Here is a 16,955-nt window from a genome sequence, read left to right as displayed (position 1 = left end):
TAGATCCTTTTCGTCACTCACTCCATGGTAAAGGCCAACCAGAGAGCTACATGGATGCATGCAATCCACTGCACGAGGGTGCCAGAGCCAAGCATTGCGCTGGAGAAGACGGGACTTTGATAGGAGGGCTAGAAAATGATTCTCTATCAAGAGGCCTCTAGGAGGACCTACGCTCACAAGCGACGATCTGCATATACATACCCACACATAACACCCTGACACATCAACACACCAATCCCATGCTACCAATCCCACGATATCTTAAGTGATATCTAGTAACCTAGTAGCAAAAGCGATTATTGACCCAGGCGAACAGTAACTGGTAAGTGTTTGCTTCTGTTTTTTTTAGTTGAAACTAGTTTTAGCACCGATTGTCAGATAGAAGCTGTAACTGCGCTTCCTTGTTGCTACGAGCTGTATACACATTGCTAGATTAAAGCTAATTCCGGTATTCATATTCGGTTTCGGTCGGGAGTCGCTCGTTCACACGACTACTCTTTGTTTTGCTAATTAAAGAGGCGTGCTCAGCTGTGAAACACAGCAGTATTTAATAATTAAGAAACTCTGAGGTGGAAGCGTCAGCCCTTGTTGTGTGAAAACCGAGCTCGTGTAAAGACCTGCGAGTCTACCTGTGCGAGTCCACCGAGCAAGGACACAGACAAGACACCACACGTGCTGCTAAGTATACTTTTTTTTCTCCCTTTATTCCTCTTGTTGTTTACCTGTTTACACAGGTACTAACATGTGTCATCAGTTTATCCCTATTATTTGCCACAGGCGCAGACCGCGGCATACTCCCAGAAAAGTACGCAACTTGGACAACCTACGCTCTCTGAATGTGGCCTCTGCAGATTCCTTCTCATCCTCTATAGGACTTTGGAACTGCCAATCTACTGTCAACAAGGCAGATTTCATTCCTGCCTTTGCAACCCACTACAATCTCAGTGTGCTGGCTCTGACTGAGACCTGGATCCATGCTGAGAACACTGCCACACCCGCTGCCCTAGCCTCCAACTTCAACTTCTACCATACCTCACGTCCCAACAGACGAGGGGGTGGTACAGGTTTGCTTCTCTCCAAAACATGGAAATTTACCTGGCTTTCTCCCTCTTGCTCATACACTTCCTTTGAATTTCATTCTGTTACAGTCACTGACCCTGCCAAAATGCACTTTCTTGTTGTTTACCGTCCTCCAGGTCAACTGGGGAAGTTCATCGATGAATTTGACATGCTACTGTCCACCATCCCAGATGATGGAACTCCTCTTCTGGTCCTTGGTGATTTCAACATTCATCTAGACAAGCCACATGCAGCTGACTTTCTTGCTCTCCTTCCCACATTTGACCTCAAGCAGTTCACCACACCAGCAATTCCCAAAACCGGCAAACAGCTCAACCTCATCCTCACACGTAATTGCACCACACACAATCGTCTCATTACTCCTCTCCACACCTCTGACCATTTCTCTATTTCTCTCCCCTCACCCCCTTCACTGTCTCCACCCTCTATCTCTTTTCATTGCAGTCTTCGCTCCCTTACCCACTCACATTTCTCCTCTGTTGTCACAACCTTACTTCCCTCTGATAGCCACCTCTGCTCACTTGACTTAAACATCGCAACTGACATGCTATGTTCCACCCTAACATCTTCTCTTGACAGCATCTGCCCCCTAACCTCCAGACCTGCTCGCACATCACCCTCTAGCCCTTGGCTCTCAGAAGCTCTGCGTAACCGGGCCAAACGAAGAGCATCTGAAAGGAAATGACGTAAATCTAACCCAGCTGACCTAACCAATTACCAGACACTTCTCTCCTCTTTTTCCAATAGCATTTCCATTGCTAAAGCCACATACTACCAAGAGAAGATTGGTAGATCTCCCAACACCCACACTCTCTTCAAAGTCTTTTCCTCTCTTCTCTGTCCCCCTCCTCCCCCTTCCCCTACCTCTCTAGACTGACTTCCTTCTCTCCCCTCTCAGAGACTGATCTCTCTAAACTCCTCCTTTCTAGCCATCCCTTTTCTTTTTCTTTCCAAAACTCTTGAAAGAGACGTTTTTAATCAACTCTCCAATTTTCTCACACAGAACAACCTCCTGGACACCAAGCAGTCTGGCTTCAAGAGCAATCACTCCACAGAGACTGCTCTGCTTTCCGTCACTGAAGCCTTACGACTAGCAAGCGCAACCTCTAGGATGTCCTCATTCTACTTTACCTCTCTGCTGCTTTCGACACTGTGAACCATCAGATCCTCCTGTCAACTCTCTCCAGCCTGGGCATCACTGGAACGGTTCTGCGCTGGGTGGAATCCTATCTCCCTGACAGATCCTTCAAGGTATCATGGAGGGGAGGTATTTCTGAAACTCAGCAACTCACAACTGGTGTTCCACAGGGGTCAGTTCTGGGTCCACTCTTCTTTTCTATCTACACTACATCTCTAGGGCAGGTGATTGAGTCTCATGGCTTCTCATATCATTGCTATGCTGACAACACCCAGCTCTATTTGTCCTTCCAGCCTCTTACGCCCCAAAGCTCCCTGACCACAGACTACTGTTGAAGACTAGACACAAATCATTAGATGTTGACCTGCACATCCACTCATACATACAAACCTAATCGTGCACCCTTCTCCTGGTATAGGTGGTATCTGTTAGTAAGCCCTGTCATAGAAATAAACTCTCAAATCACTGGGACCATTCCCGACAACACTGGGGGTTCGGAGGTAAACCCTTAAGCTGGAAAGATAAACCAAAGTGCGATATTGAAGTTTATTGGGTGGAAGACTTAATGATCAATCACGCCAATCACATCGTTGCAGCAGTAAGAGTGCATGACGCACAAACTTTTACCCAAATTTGGTATTGCAACAGTGCTAGCCACACAACGTAACGCGTCCCCTCGTCACGCACACACATGATGATTATTCTATCATTGAACACATGCGGTCTGCGATACGCTACCCTCCACAGACTAGCGAGATGGGGTTTGATTAGCTGAACTCAGTACTCAGGGGATGGGGCTCGTGGATATTAACCGTCTGTCTACCAATAGGTGCAATAATTCTTCTTGTCTTGCTCATTTTGCCTTGTATTGTTTCTCTTGTTAGGAGCAGTCTCTCAAGCTCGTTGAAATCACTAATGCCCAAATGCTGATGTTGACAAAGACTGAGTACGATCCCTATGATGACCAACCTGACTTGTATCCTAAACCTGACTAGGTATAAGATTCTCCCAGCTACACTGACGATGAAGACTTTTTTCATTTTTTTTCATTTTTTTTTCATTGACATCAATTTCACACCTATTGTAAATATTCCTATGACCATGACGATTCTTATTTCACTCTAAAATAAGCTTGCTTGACGACAGGATACTTTATATACGCAAAAACAGCCTTAGCGAAGTCATTGTGTCTGTTTCATGTTGAATTCAGCTGAACCGTGAAAGGATTCTGAAGTTCCGATTTTCTCACAGCATTGTAATTTCTCGGTTAATTTTAGTCATCATATTTTGTAATGATAAAATGGGGGAAATGTGAGGGCAATTACTCATTTTTTCTTTGTAATAAGTTTGTTCTTGTTCTGTTTCATTCTCATGTGAGGATAATGCCAAGACAGCTTCCATGTTGAGTGAATGGCAGAAAATTTGTCTACATCTAGAAGTGATTGTGAAACTACCGTAGTAATTGTTGGAAATAAAATAGACATGAAATGAACACGAGGGAGACCAAGTATGAGTAGTATGTAATTTTATTGAGAATTCACTGGACTGGTGGGCCTGTAAGAACCGATGTTCACCTAAGACACAACACATACAGATAAGCAATGCGCAGGGGGATAACAATACATGTTTTGGTTAGTGCGGCAGGCCTCAGAGCGTAGGTGGAGTACGTCTGCACACAGGCAGAAGTTCAACTAAGAGACACACATACACAAAGAGCCACACACACACACACACACACACACACACAGCGGCCAGGTGTGTATGCAAAAAACAGAAATTATTCTGTTTCATATTCTGTTTCATGAAAAAAAAAAAAACTATTATAGGGTAATGTACATGCAAGCACTACAAAAAAGAAATATAGAACAAACATAAAACTTACTCATAATGTGGAGATGGTGTGTTTGAAGGTGTGGAGAATCCTTTCTCAACGAAAATCTAGTCAGGAGTGACACAGACGAAGGTCAGGTTATTTTTTAAGAGTGAAACAAGACAAAATATAAGGGTATTGATATAAGAGCTGCATCTGCGAGATAAGGGACTCTGTGAACGGCGAAGACCTCGAGATAAGGGCCACTCCCTCCTAACCTGTCAGAACTGAACCACCAACCCCCACCGAACTATGCTCCAGCTTCAGACGAACAAAATCGGACAGAAAAGGGACGGTGCACGCCGTGGTAAATGCCCCAATGCTAGAAGTGGCTGGAGAAGGAAGCCCTATGCTAGTTCACAGACCCTGGACATTGGAAGACATCAGGAGCAACATGACGCATCTGCTGGCTCTCCGCGAAGTAGGAGGACGAAAGTTTGGGGATGAACTTCAGATATTCTGCAGAGAATTCAGACCCACCATTCATGAACTACGACGACTGCTCATGGCGAAACTTGGCGCAGACTGGGTCAAGGTTTCACATGAATTCCCAGAGAATGATGTCCGCCTGATCAACTCACAGTGGGATGATGACATCAACGCAAGGTACAGAGCACAAATCACGGCGCCCCAGCAGAAGCTGACGAACACCTTTCTTGTGCGAATGGATATGACAAAAAAAACCCATAGTGCAAGTAGCAAGATTCAGAGATTGTATCACAGTACCTGTCCAGGCTCACTGAGATCCAGGATGCAAACTCAGGCTTGGAGAAACCCGACACTCTGGCAGATGAGCATGCGGCCATCACAGCATGGGAGGCACATCTCAGAAACAGCTTTATGAACGGCATTAAACCAGAAATTGCCGCTACAATCAAACAACAGTGTATCACCTGGGACACCATAAAACCTCACACCAGTGGAAAAGTATGCAATCCACGTGGAGAAGCTCCTATGAGAGGCAAAGGAAAGAAAGATGGAGAGGAGAGGAAGACCAAAAGCACACAGACGAGGAAGACCTGGCCGTTAGAGCTATGGACCCGTATTAAACTGTTACAACTGCAGAAAAGTTGGACATTTTGCAAGAGACTGTCCAGAGCAGAAGTGAACTGATGGGCGGAGCTAAGGGAAGGGTGAGGCACCTGAGAACAGAAGAGGTGCCACATCAGACATCAGACACCCAAACTAACAGTTAGCTCACAAAGAACAGGAGTATATTCACACACCCACATCCAACATTAGTCAGACTGACAATTCACAAATGTCTGAACCAGTCATGACCCTTAACCTTTTAAAGTATAATGCCTCTCCTTTTACACAGTTACTGTGTATATATTTTGTAGTTAATGGGCAAAGTTTCACATTTTTGATTCAGGAGCAACGTATTCAGTAATAAAACACTGCGAATTAAAAGAATCCCCGAAGGATGAGTTCACAGTCACTGCACTCCATAGGTGTGACAAGACATTCAGTATTAGAACGTTTGTCGGAACTGCTAGGTTGTGAATGTGAAAATGGGAAAAGAGTAACCCCACCAATTACTAGTTTTATCTTCATGTCCAGTCAATCTACTGGACAGGGACCTTATGTGTGTTTTACACTTAAATTTTATGTCCTCACCTCAGGGAGTAACATTGACTGATGACTCATCTTTGGGAACTCCAGTTGTTAAAGAAACAGAGCTCTGTGTTTAGCTCTGTGTTTATCAATGCATAACAAGCCTAGAGCCTGTGCTCATTCGTTGACATTGACACATGATAAGATGGACAACTATGTTGATTTTATGCTATTGTCTGCCCTTCATTACACAGCGCAAGTGCATGAAGGAAGAGACTTTAATTTTGAGAAAGAATGGTTTATGGATATCCCAGAAAGTGAAGAGCTGTACCTATATTGGTGTGACAAATTTTGTGCATGTTCAGTGACATGGAGTTGCATTATTTTTCATCCCAGAATCAGCGCCTCACGTCTCATTAGCCAAAATAAAGAGCAAACAGTGGAAAGACATGGGACTGTGGGTCAAATTATGTGAGAGTGTGAAAATTACAGATTGACAACAGAAACCCACCTCCAACATGTAGTACAGCCTGACACTGGGAGTTTATAAAAAAATTCTTCCTGGAAATGTGCAAGGTTAACCGGGATGTTATTTGTCATGACAAGGGAATGTTTCTGAACTTTGGGACAAGCCCCACACCCCCAGAGATACACCCACAATTAAAGAAGGTGTCTCTCGGGCTGTGGGCCCAAGGGAAACATGACGTAGGCCTGATTAGAAGCGCACCACCAGTTGTAATCAAGCCCAAATCTGATTTTAGGCCCAGACAATGTCAATATCCTCTTAAATCAGAAGCTATTGAGGGCATTGGACCAGATTTCAATTCATTGTTGAAGGCAGGGGTCATTGTTCCCTGTCGTGATTCGTCAGTGCGCACTCCAATATTTCCAGTGTGAAAAAAACAAAAAACAAAACCCTAAAACCTGACATTGAATGGAGTTATGCTCTGCACCTGTACTATGGCTGGCGAACTACAACAAAGACTTTTTCTTATATGTGACTGAGAGAGGGGGCGCTGCTGAGGGGGTCCCGGCTCAGGAGTATGGGGGCGCTTGCATGTCTTTAGTTTATTTATCGAAAACATTGGATTTGGTGGCACAAGGATTGCCAGCACGTTTGCGCGCCATGGCTGGAGCTGCTCTCTTAGTGCAGATCACTGGGAAACTGGCTCTCGCACACATTGATCTTACATTCATCACACCAGGTCACTTCCATTTTGAATTTTATCCGCATGCATCACATGACAACTCGACAAAGAACAGGATATGAGGTTATTCTATGTGCTGCCCAAATTGTAACTATTAAACCTATTAGTGTGCCTAATACACCAACTGTAGTGTTGTATTGCCTAATTAATTCTGTGGAGCCAGTCACTGAAAACACTCATGATTGCCTAGCCCAGGTATGTCCAAAGTCCGGCCCGGGGGCCAAATGCGGCCCGTGTTCAAATTTCCACCGACCCGCAGCCTCTGTCATAAAATCAGTAATTTGTGGCCTCAAGCACTGTTGACCACAGTATAAAATACACATGTACAAAAAAGCTATTTTATATTTCACCAGAAGATGGCAGTAGCCCTTTGGCTGCACTCTCGCTGCGTGACCCTTGTGTGACCTTGCGCTTTTTTCCTCTCCTTTCTCCGTGGACCCTGATGACGCTCCAGACCACCTGCAGCTGGAGCTCATTGAGCTGCAGTGTGACGCCGAGTGTCACAGTCGGCACCAACAGCTCCCTCTTGTCAACTTTTACCGCCAACTGGATAAAGGCAGGTTCCAAGAGATTCGAACATTTGTTAAGAAAATGCTGAGCTTGTTTAGCTCAACATACTTGTGTGAGAAGGCATTCTCGGTTATGAACATTAACAAGAACTGCGTGAGGATGAGACTAAGTGACTCTGAACTGCATGACATCTTGCGCATCAAAACCACAGTTTTTGAGCCAGACCTGGCCTATTTACTGCAGTCAAGATCTCAGTATCACCCTTCACATTAGTGCAGGAAAGTTATTTGTTTAGTCTTCTGAGGTGAATAAATTCTAAAATCTCAGTGTATTGATTTTTTTTGTGATGATCAAAACCACAGTCTTTATAATCTGTGTATCATTTATTCTTTTGTTTTTGAATTGACAATTAAACTGGGTCTCGTAAACCCAACAAATTAAATATTAAAATCAAATTCGGTCTGGCAGCCCATTTTTCCATTTTGTATTTTCGATCCGAGTCTAAAATTGAAATAATGAAAAACACGACCTTTTTTGTTTTTGATATCCGATTCGAAATCAAATAGCATATTTTTGATTTTTGATGGTCAATTGAAAAACGAAAGAACGAGTGATGCAAGGATTCATATAGCCCTCAGTGTTTCTTACTTCTGAATAAGATAACTGTTGGTGTTATTTTCCTGTTCACATGTTTTGAATTTAGAAGTTTTCAGTGAGCATTTAATAGTGAATAATATGTAATGTTTCAAATGAATATAAATATCTTATAAATATAAAAATCTTCATTTTATGTGGTCTTCAAATATGAAAGGCAGAGTGATTTTGGTAAAAACTTGTTTAGATTTATTTGTGTTCTGTGTGAAGAAATGAAAAGCATGCCATTTGCAATAAAAATTTCATAAAATAGTTCATTTGCATTTAATGTTAATGGTTCAAAGAATGTTAGGCTGAATGGTCGGCCCCCACACATTTTCACCTCACCAAATCTGGCCCTCTTTGCAAAATGTTTGGACACGCTTGGCCTAGCCGAAATTCATATTTCCTCGAGCCTAGGTTTGAACTTTTTAGACATTCCATCTGAAAGATTTTGTGTCTGAAATTTCACAAACATTTTGAGCACCCTGCTCTGCCTAGTTGGCTGAATTAAAAGCTATCACTACAGAGTGCAAACTGGTTAAGGGTAGAATTGCTAATATATAAATATATACATATATATAAATACTGACTCTGCTTATGCCCATGGATTGTGTCATCTGTTCGGAGCTGTTTGAATGCAATGAGGATTTAGAAAACGCATTGGAATGCCACTTTCACATACTGAGCAAATAGTTTAATTGAATTCTGATTGTACCTACTTCACTTCCCACTGTATAAAGTTCAGATGCGCATGGTTTTAACCAGGGGGGGAAGTTATGGGAACGATAACAGCAAGAGGACTGATCTCTGTACTTACAGGCAATGTTGGATAATTTTTAATTTACAGGCAATGGTGGATGATAATCTGAGTTGAAATTTGTGCTCAAAACAATGTCAGAAAGGAAAAATCAGTATCAATAGGGCACATATCAATGCCAGAAGGGCCGTTTAAGCACTTGGTGATAGACAGGTTTAGCAGATGGAGGGAGGCAATGCCATCAACAGACTGCTGGAACAGTGACTCAATACCATCTCAGATTAGCTCTGACAATGGCTCAGCGTTTGTTTAAAAAACAAAAACAAACAAAAGAGTGTTACAGTAACTGTGAATAAATTAAATTTTTGATGTGTTTATCACTCTCAGTCACAGGGAATAATGGAAAAGGTAAATGGTACCTTTAAGGCTAAGCTTAACACAACTTGTGCCGACACTGAACTCATTTCGGTAGATGCTCTACCACTTGCACTAATGACTGCATGCAGACTAACAGAAATATGTATCTAACACCACATGAAATGCTTACGGGTCGACCCATGTCTGTGTCATATCTGAGTGGTCCTTATGAAGGACTGCTGTTGGAATAATTGCAGATGGAACTAAGGGCATATATGAGATAACTAACTGCTATGTATGAAGCTATCTATTCACAGGAACAGAGCTGGGGACCGAGAGAGGAGACAGAAGTTCCTTGTCCAGTGACTCCTGGAGAACAGGTGTACCTAGGGGTGTTCCAGCCCTGTCTGTGCGATGACTGGTCCCGAGTGCTGTGCTGTGTCCCTGGTGTCTGGGTCAGCCTGACCCTAAGAAAACCCTATAAATAGGAGAGTTTCAGCTCTGGGTTTTTAGATCACTCTTGGGACGTCTCAACTGTGTGGATCTTGTGTGGTGGTACAATAAACTTGGACTCTTGCTTCTTCTCACTCACGGACTCTCGGTGTCTTCTTTTTCCTTCAACTGGTTAATATATGTGAGTATCTGTTTCTATGTTAAATCTTAATTGTCTTTGTTAATAGGCAAAATTTGATGCAACATAATCTCTCTCAGGGAATGGTGGCATGAGCCCATCTCCTTTCTCCACCAGATATTTCGATTTATTTCTTTATTTGTTGGTTGATTGTTTAGTTTTTGCCCATGCAGTATAAAAGACCAAAGTGGCATATTTTAGCCATAAAGTTGTTTTAAAATATATATATATATATATATAACTGGGCTCAAGGACAAAACCTTCTATTGAGTCATAAACATGTGAAGCACATCTTAGTTTCATATTAAGTTATAAACGTCATAGAATCATATTGTCATAAACAAGTCATCCATTTCATAAGTCATAAACATGTGAAACATCTCATATTAAGTCATAAACAAGTCAACCATCTCATATTGAGTCATAAACATGTGAAACACATCACTGTATCATATTAAGTCATAAACAAGTGAAACATCTCATATTGAGTCATAAGCATGTGAAACACATCATAGTATCATATTGTCATAAACAAGTGAAACATCTCATATTGAGTCATAAACATGTGAAACGTATCATATGTCATAAACAAGTGAAACATATATTGAGTCATAAACATGTGAAACGTATCACGTCATAAACAAGTGAAACATCTCATACTGAGTCATAAACATGTGAAACACATCATAGTATCATATTAAATCATAACCATGTCAAAGAATCATATTAAGTCATAAACAAGTGAAAAATCTCTTACTGAGTCATAAACATGTGAAACATCTCATATTGAGTCATAAAGATGTGAAACACATCATAGTATCATGTTAAGTCATAAACAAGTGAAACATCTCAGATTGAGTCATAAGCATGTGAAACACATCATAGTATCATATTAAGTCATAAACAAATGAAACATCTCATATTGAGTCATAAACATGTGAAACACATCATAGTATCATATTAAATCATAACCATGTCAAAGAATCATTTTAAGTCATAAACACTTTAAACATCACATAGTGAGTCATAAACATATGAAGAACATGTAGCAGTGAAACACGTATCATATTAAAACATAAACAAGTGAAACATCTCATAATGAGTCATAAACATGTGACATCATAGAAACATAATGTGCTTTAACAAAACTTGTTCACATTCGTCCTGTGTGTCCATACACACTGGTGCTCCTGAGACGCTATACAGCGATTTTCAAGCAGCTGGGAGCGAAGGAAAGTTGTTTTTCTAACAAACTCATATATTTAATTACGTGATGTCTTGCAATTTGAAATTTTTCACATATTTATGACATAATATAATACTATGACATGTTTCTGACCTGAAATGATCCTAAATATGATTGTTTACATTAAAATCTATAACTTGATAATAACGAATGATAAGGTGAAAAAGTGACACTTGAAGTGTTGAAAGTCAATTTTCATCAAATGTGACCTAACAAAACTTGTCCACATTCGACCTGTGTTTCCATACACACTGGTGCGCTTCAGACGCTGAAAATGCTATACAGCGATTTTAAAGCGGCTGGGAGCGAAGGAAAGTGGTTTTTCTAACAAACTCTCATATTTAATTATGTGACGTCTTCCAATTTGATATTTTTCACATATTTATGACAGAATATAACACTATGACATGTTTCTGACCCAAAGTGATACGAAATATGACTGTTTACATTAAAATCTATAACTTGATAATAACGTATGATAAGATGAAAAAAGTGACACTTGAACTGTTGAAAGTCACTTTTCATCAAAAGTGACCTAACAAAACTTGTTCATGTTCGTCCTGTGTGTCCATACACACTGGTGCGCTTCAGACGCTGAAAACGCTATACAGCGATTTTCAAGCAGCTGGGAGCGAAGGAAAGTGGTTTTTCTAACAAACGTATATATTTAATTACGTGACGTCCTCCAATATGACATTTTTCAGATATTTATGGCATAAAATAATACTATGACATTCCTGACCCAAAGTGATTCGAAATATGATTGTTTACATGAAAATCTATAACTTGATAATAACGAATGATAAGGTGAACAAAGTGACGAACTGTTGAAATTCAATTTTTATCAAATGTGACCTAAAAAAACTTGTTCACATTCGTCCTGAGTGTCCATACACACTGGTGCTCTTCAGACGCTATACAGTGATTTTCAAGCAGCAGGGAGCGAAGGAAAGTGGTTTTTCTAACAAACTCATATATTTAATTACGTGACATCCTCCAATTTGATATTTTTCACATATTTATGACATAATATAATACTATGACGTGTTTCTGACCTGAAATGACACTAAATATGATTGTTTACATTAAAATCTATAACTTGATAATAAGATATGATAAGGTGAAAAAAGTGACAACTGAAGTGTGGAAAGTCACTTTTCATCAAATGTGACCTAACAAAACTTGTCCACATTCGACCTGTGTGTCCATACACACTGGTGCTCTTCAGACACTGAAAAGGCTATACAGCAATTTTCAAGCAGCTGGGAGCGAAGGAAAGTGGTTTTTCTAACAAACTCATATATTTAATTACGTGACGTCTTCCAATTTGATATTGTTCACATATTTATGACATAATATAATGCTATGAAATGTTTCTGACATGAAATGATACTAAATATGATTGTTTACATTAAAATCTATAACTTGATAATAATGTATGATAAGGTGAAAAAAGTGACACTTGAACTGTTGAAAGTCAATTTTCATCAAAAGTGACTTAACAAAACTTGTTCATGTACGGCCTGTGTGTCCATACCCACTGGTGGTCTTTAGACGCTGAAAACGCTATACAGCGCTTCAGAAGGCGCTAGGAGCAAAGGAAAGTGGTTTTTGGAAAAACTCATATAATCAATTGCCCCACGTACTCCAATATGATATTTTTCACATATTTAGACATAATATAGTACTATGAAATGGCTCTTACCTAAAATAATATGAAATATCATTGTTTACATTAAAATGTAAAACTTGACGATAAACTATGATAAGGTGAAAAAAGTGTCATTTGAATTGTACAAAGTCACTTTTCATCAAAAGTACCATAACAAAACCTGTTCCCATTTATCCTATGTGTCCATACACACTGGTGCTCTTTATACGCTGAAAACGCTATACAACGCTTCAGAAGGCGCTAGGAGCAAAGGAAAGTGGTTTTTGGAAAAACTCATATAATCAATTGCCCCACGTACTCCAATATGATATTTTTCACATAGTTAGACATAATATAGTACTATGAAATGTTTTTGATCTAAAATAATACGAAATATGATTGTTTACATTAAAATGTAAAACTTGATGATAAACTATGAGAAGGTGAAAAAAGTCACTTGAATTGTAGAAAGTCACTTTTCATCAAAAGTACAATAACAAAACTAGTTCCCATTTATCCAGTGTCCCCATACACACTTGTGCTCTTTAGACGCTCAAAACGCTATACAGCGCTTCAGAAGGCGCTAGGAGCAAAGGAAAGTGGTTTTTCTAACAAACTCATATAATCAATTGCCCGACCTATTCCAATATGATGTTTTTCACATATTTACACATAATATAGTACTATGAAATGTTTCTGACCTAAAATATTACGAAATATCATTGTTTACATTAAAATGTAAAATTTGATGATAAAGTGTGATGAGGTGAAAAAAGTGACTTTTTATGTCTAGAAAGTGACTTTTCATCAAAAGTACAATAACAAAACTAGTTCCCATTTATCCAGTGTCCCCATACACACTTGTGCTCTTTAGACGCTCAAAACGCTATACAGCGCTTCAGAAGGCGCTAGGAGCAAAGGAAAGTGGTTTTTCTAACAAACTCATATAATCAATTGCCCGACCTATTCCAATATGATGTTTTTCACATATTTACACATAATATAGTACTATGAAATGTTTCTGACCTAAAATATTACGAAATATCATTGTTTACATTAAAATGTAAAATTTGATGATAAAGTGTGATGAGGTGAAAAAAGTGACTTTTTATGTCTAGAAAGTGACTTTTCATCAAAAGTACAATAACAAAACTAGTTCCCATTTATCCAGTGTCCCCATACACACTTGTGCTCTTTAGACGCTCAAAACGCTATACAGCGCTTCAGAAGGCGCTAGGAGCAAAGGAAAGTGGTTTTTCTAACAAACTCATATAATCAATTGCCCGACCTATTCCAATATGATGTTTTTCACATATTTACACATAATATAGTACTATGAAATGTTTCTGACCTAAAATATTACGAAATATCATTGTTTACATTAAAATGTAAAATTTGATGATAAAGTGTGATGAGGTGAAAAAAGTGACTTTTTATGTCTAGAAAGTGACTTTTCATCAAAAGTACAATAACAAAACTAGTTCCCATTTAACCTGTGTCCCCATGCACACTTGTGCTCTTTAGACGCTCAAAACGCTATACAGCCCTTCAGAAGGCGCTAGGAGCAAAGGAAAGTGGTTTTTCTAACAAACTCATATAATCAATTGCCCGACCTATTCCAATATGATGTTTTTCACATATTTACACATAATATAGTACTATGAAATGTTTCTGACCTAAAATATTACGAAATATCATTGTTTACATTAAAATGTAAAATTTGATGATAAAGTGTGATGAGGTGAAAAAAGTGACTTTTTATGTATAGAAAGTCAATTTTCATCAATAGTATAATAACAAAACTAGTTCCCATTTATACAGTGTCCCCATACACACTTGTGCTCTTTAGACGCTCAAAACGCTATACAGCGCTTCAGAAGGCGCTAGGAGCAAAGGAAAGTGGTTTTTCTAACAAACTCATATAATCAATTGCCCGACCTATTCCAATATGATGTTTTTCACATATTTACACATAATATAGTACTATGAAATGTTTCTGACCTAAAATATTACGAAATATCATTGTTTACATTAAAATGTAAAATTTGATGATAAAGTGTGATGAGGTGAAAAAAGTGACTTTTTATGTCTAGAAAGTCACATTTCATCAAAAGTACAATAACAAAACTAGTTCCCATTTATCCAGTGTCCCCATACACACTTGTGCTCTTTAGACGCTCAAAACGCTATACAGCGCTTCAGAAGGCGCTAGGAGCAAAGGAAAGTGGTTTTTCTAACAAACTCATATAATCAGTTGCCCGACCTATTCCAATATGATGTTTTTCACATATTTACACATAATATAGTACTATGAAATGTTTCTGACCTAAAATATTACGAAATATCATTGTTTACATTAAAATGTCAAATTTGATGATAAAGTGAAAAAAGTGACTTTTTATGTCTAGAAAGTGACTTTTCATCAAAAGTACAATAACAAAACTAGTTCCCATTTATCCAGTGTCCCCATACACACTTGTGCTCTTTAGACGCTCAAAACGCTATACAGCGCTTCAGAAGGCGCTAGGAGCAAAGGAAAGTGGTTTTTCTAACAAACTCATATAATCAATTGCCCGACCTATTCCAATATGATGTTTTTCACATATTTACACATAATATAGTACTATGAAATGTTTCTGACCTAAAATATTACGAAATATCATTGTTTACATTAAAATGTAAAATTTGATGATAAAGTGTGATGAGGTGAAAAAAGTGACTTTTTAGGTCTAGAAAGTCAATTTTCATCAAAAGTACAATAACAAAACTAGTTCCCATTTATCCAGTGTCCCCATACACACTTGTGCTCTTTAGACGCTCAAAACGCTATACAGCGCTTCAGAAGGCGCTAGGAGCAAAGGAAAGTGGTTTTTCTAACAAACTCATATAATCAATTGCCCGACCTATTCCAATATGATGTTTTTCACATATTTACACATAATATAGTACTATGAAATGTTTCTGACCTAAAATATTACGAAATATCATTGTTTACATTAAAATGTAAAATTTGATGATAAAGTGTGATGAGGTGAAAAAAGTGACTTTTTAGGTCTAGAAAGTCACATTTCATCAAAAGTACAATAACAAAACTAGTTCCCATTTATCCAGAGTCCCCATACACACTTGTGCTCTTTAGACGCTCAAAACGCTATACAGCGCTTCAGAAGGCGCTAGGAGCAAAGCAAAGTGGTTTTTCTAACAAACTCATATAATCAGTTGCCCGACCTATTCCAATATGATGTTTTTCACATATTTACACATAATATAGTACTATGAAATGTTTCTGACCTAAAATATTACGAAATATCATTGTTTACATTAAAATGTCAAATTTGATGATAAAGTGAAAAAAGTGACTTTTTATGTCTAGAAAGTGACTTTTCATCAAAAGTACAATAACAAAACTAGTTCCCATTTAACCTGTGTCCCCATACACACTTGTGCTCTTTAGACGCTCAAAACGCTATACAGCGCTTCAGAAGGCGCTAGGAGCAAAGGAAAGTGGTTTTTCTAACAAACTCATATAATCAATTGCCCGACCTATTCCAATATGATGTTTTTCACATATTTACACATAATATAGTACTATGAAATGTTTCTGACCTAAAATATTACGAAATATCATTGTTTACATTAAAATGTAAAATTTGATGATAAAGTGTGATGAGGTGAAAAAAGTGACTTTTTATGTCTAGAAAGTGACTTTTCATCAAAAGTACAATAACAAAACTAGTTCCCATTTATCCAGTGTCCCCATACACACTTGTGCTCTTTAGACGCTCAAAACGCTATACAGCGCTTCAGAAGGCGCTAGGAGCAAAGGAAAGTGGTTTTTCTAACAAACTCATATAATCAATTGCCCGACCTATTCCAATATGATGTTTTTCACATATTTACACATAATATAGTACTATGAAATGTTTCTGACCTAAAATATTACGAAATATCATTGTTTACATTAAAATGTAAAATTTGATGATAAAGTGTGATGAGGTGAAAAAAGTGACTTTTTATGTCTAGAAAGTGACTTTTCATCAAAAGTACAATAACAAAACTAGTTCCCATTTATCCAGTGTCCCCATACACACTTGTGCTCTTTAGACGCTCAAAACGCTATACAGCGCTTCAGAAGGCGCTAGGAGCAAAGGAAAGTGGTTTTTCTAACAAACTCATATAATCAATTGCCCGACCTATTCCAATATGATGTTTTTCACATATTTACACATAATATAGTACTATGAAATGTTTCTGACCTAAAATATTACGAAATATCATTGTTTACATTAAAATGTAAAATTTGATGATAAAGTG

At 38.6% G+C, this 16,955-nt stretch overlaps 1 protein-coding gene across 2 annotated transcripts; it reads left to right on the top strand.

The window, feature by feature from the left end:
- Positions 1-92: 92 nt before the first annotated feature.
- On the top strand, positions 93-3,870 carry LOC128621023 (uncharacterized). 2 transcript variants are annotated; one of them, XM_053646490.1, is made up of 2 exons: positions 93-1,409; positions 2,084-3,870. In XM_053646490.1, the coding sequence occupies exons 1-2, from the start codon at positions 743-745 to the stop codon at positions 2,158-2,160; spliced, it is 744 nt and encodes a 247-aa protein (XP_053502465.1). In that variant the 5' UTR covers positions 93-742; the 3' UTR covers positions 2,161-3,870. The 2 variants fall into 2 exon arrangements, with proteins under 2 accessions (XP_053502465.1, XP_053502455.1); XM_053646480.1 differs by lacking the exon at positions 2,084-3,870 and having other exon boundaries at positions 93-1,064; positions 1,197-1,903.
- Positions 3,871-16,955: the final 13,085 nt, after the last annotated feature.

The sequence above is a fragment of the Ictalurus furcatus genome, chromosome 2 (assembly GCF_023375685.1).
Source record: "Ictalurus furcatus strain D&B chromosome 2, Billie_1.0, whole genome shotgun sequence".
Classification (NCBI taxonomy): Eukaryota; Metazoa; Chordata; class Actinopteri; order Siluriformes; family Ictaluridae; genus Ictalurus; species Ictalurus furcatus.
Note: the sequence above shows the minus strand (reverse complement) of the source record. Positions and strands in the feature narration are given on the sequence as shown.

Excerpts from the sequence above, each read along its gene's own strand:
- LOC128621023 (XM_053646480.1), top strand. The coding sequence starts at position 743 with ATGTGTCATCAGTTTATCCCTATTATTTGCCACAGGCGCAGACCGCGG. Across the intron at positions 1,065-1,196 it reads CAGACGAGGGGGTGGTACAG|GTCAACTGGGGAAGTTCATC; the intron begins GTTTGCTTCTCT and ends ACCGTCCTCCAG.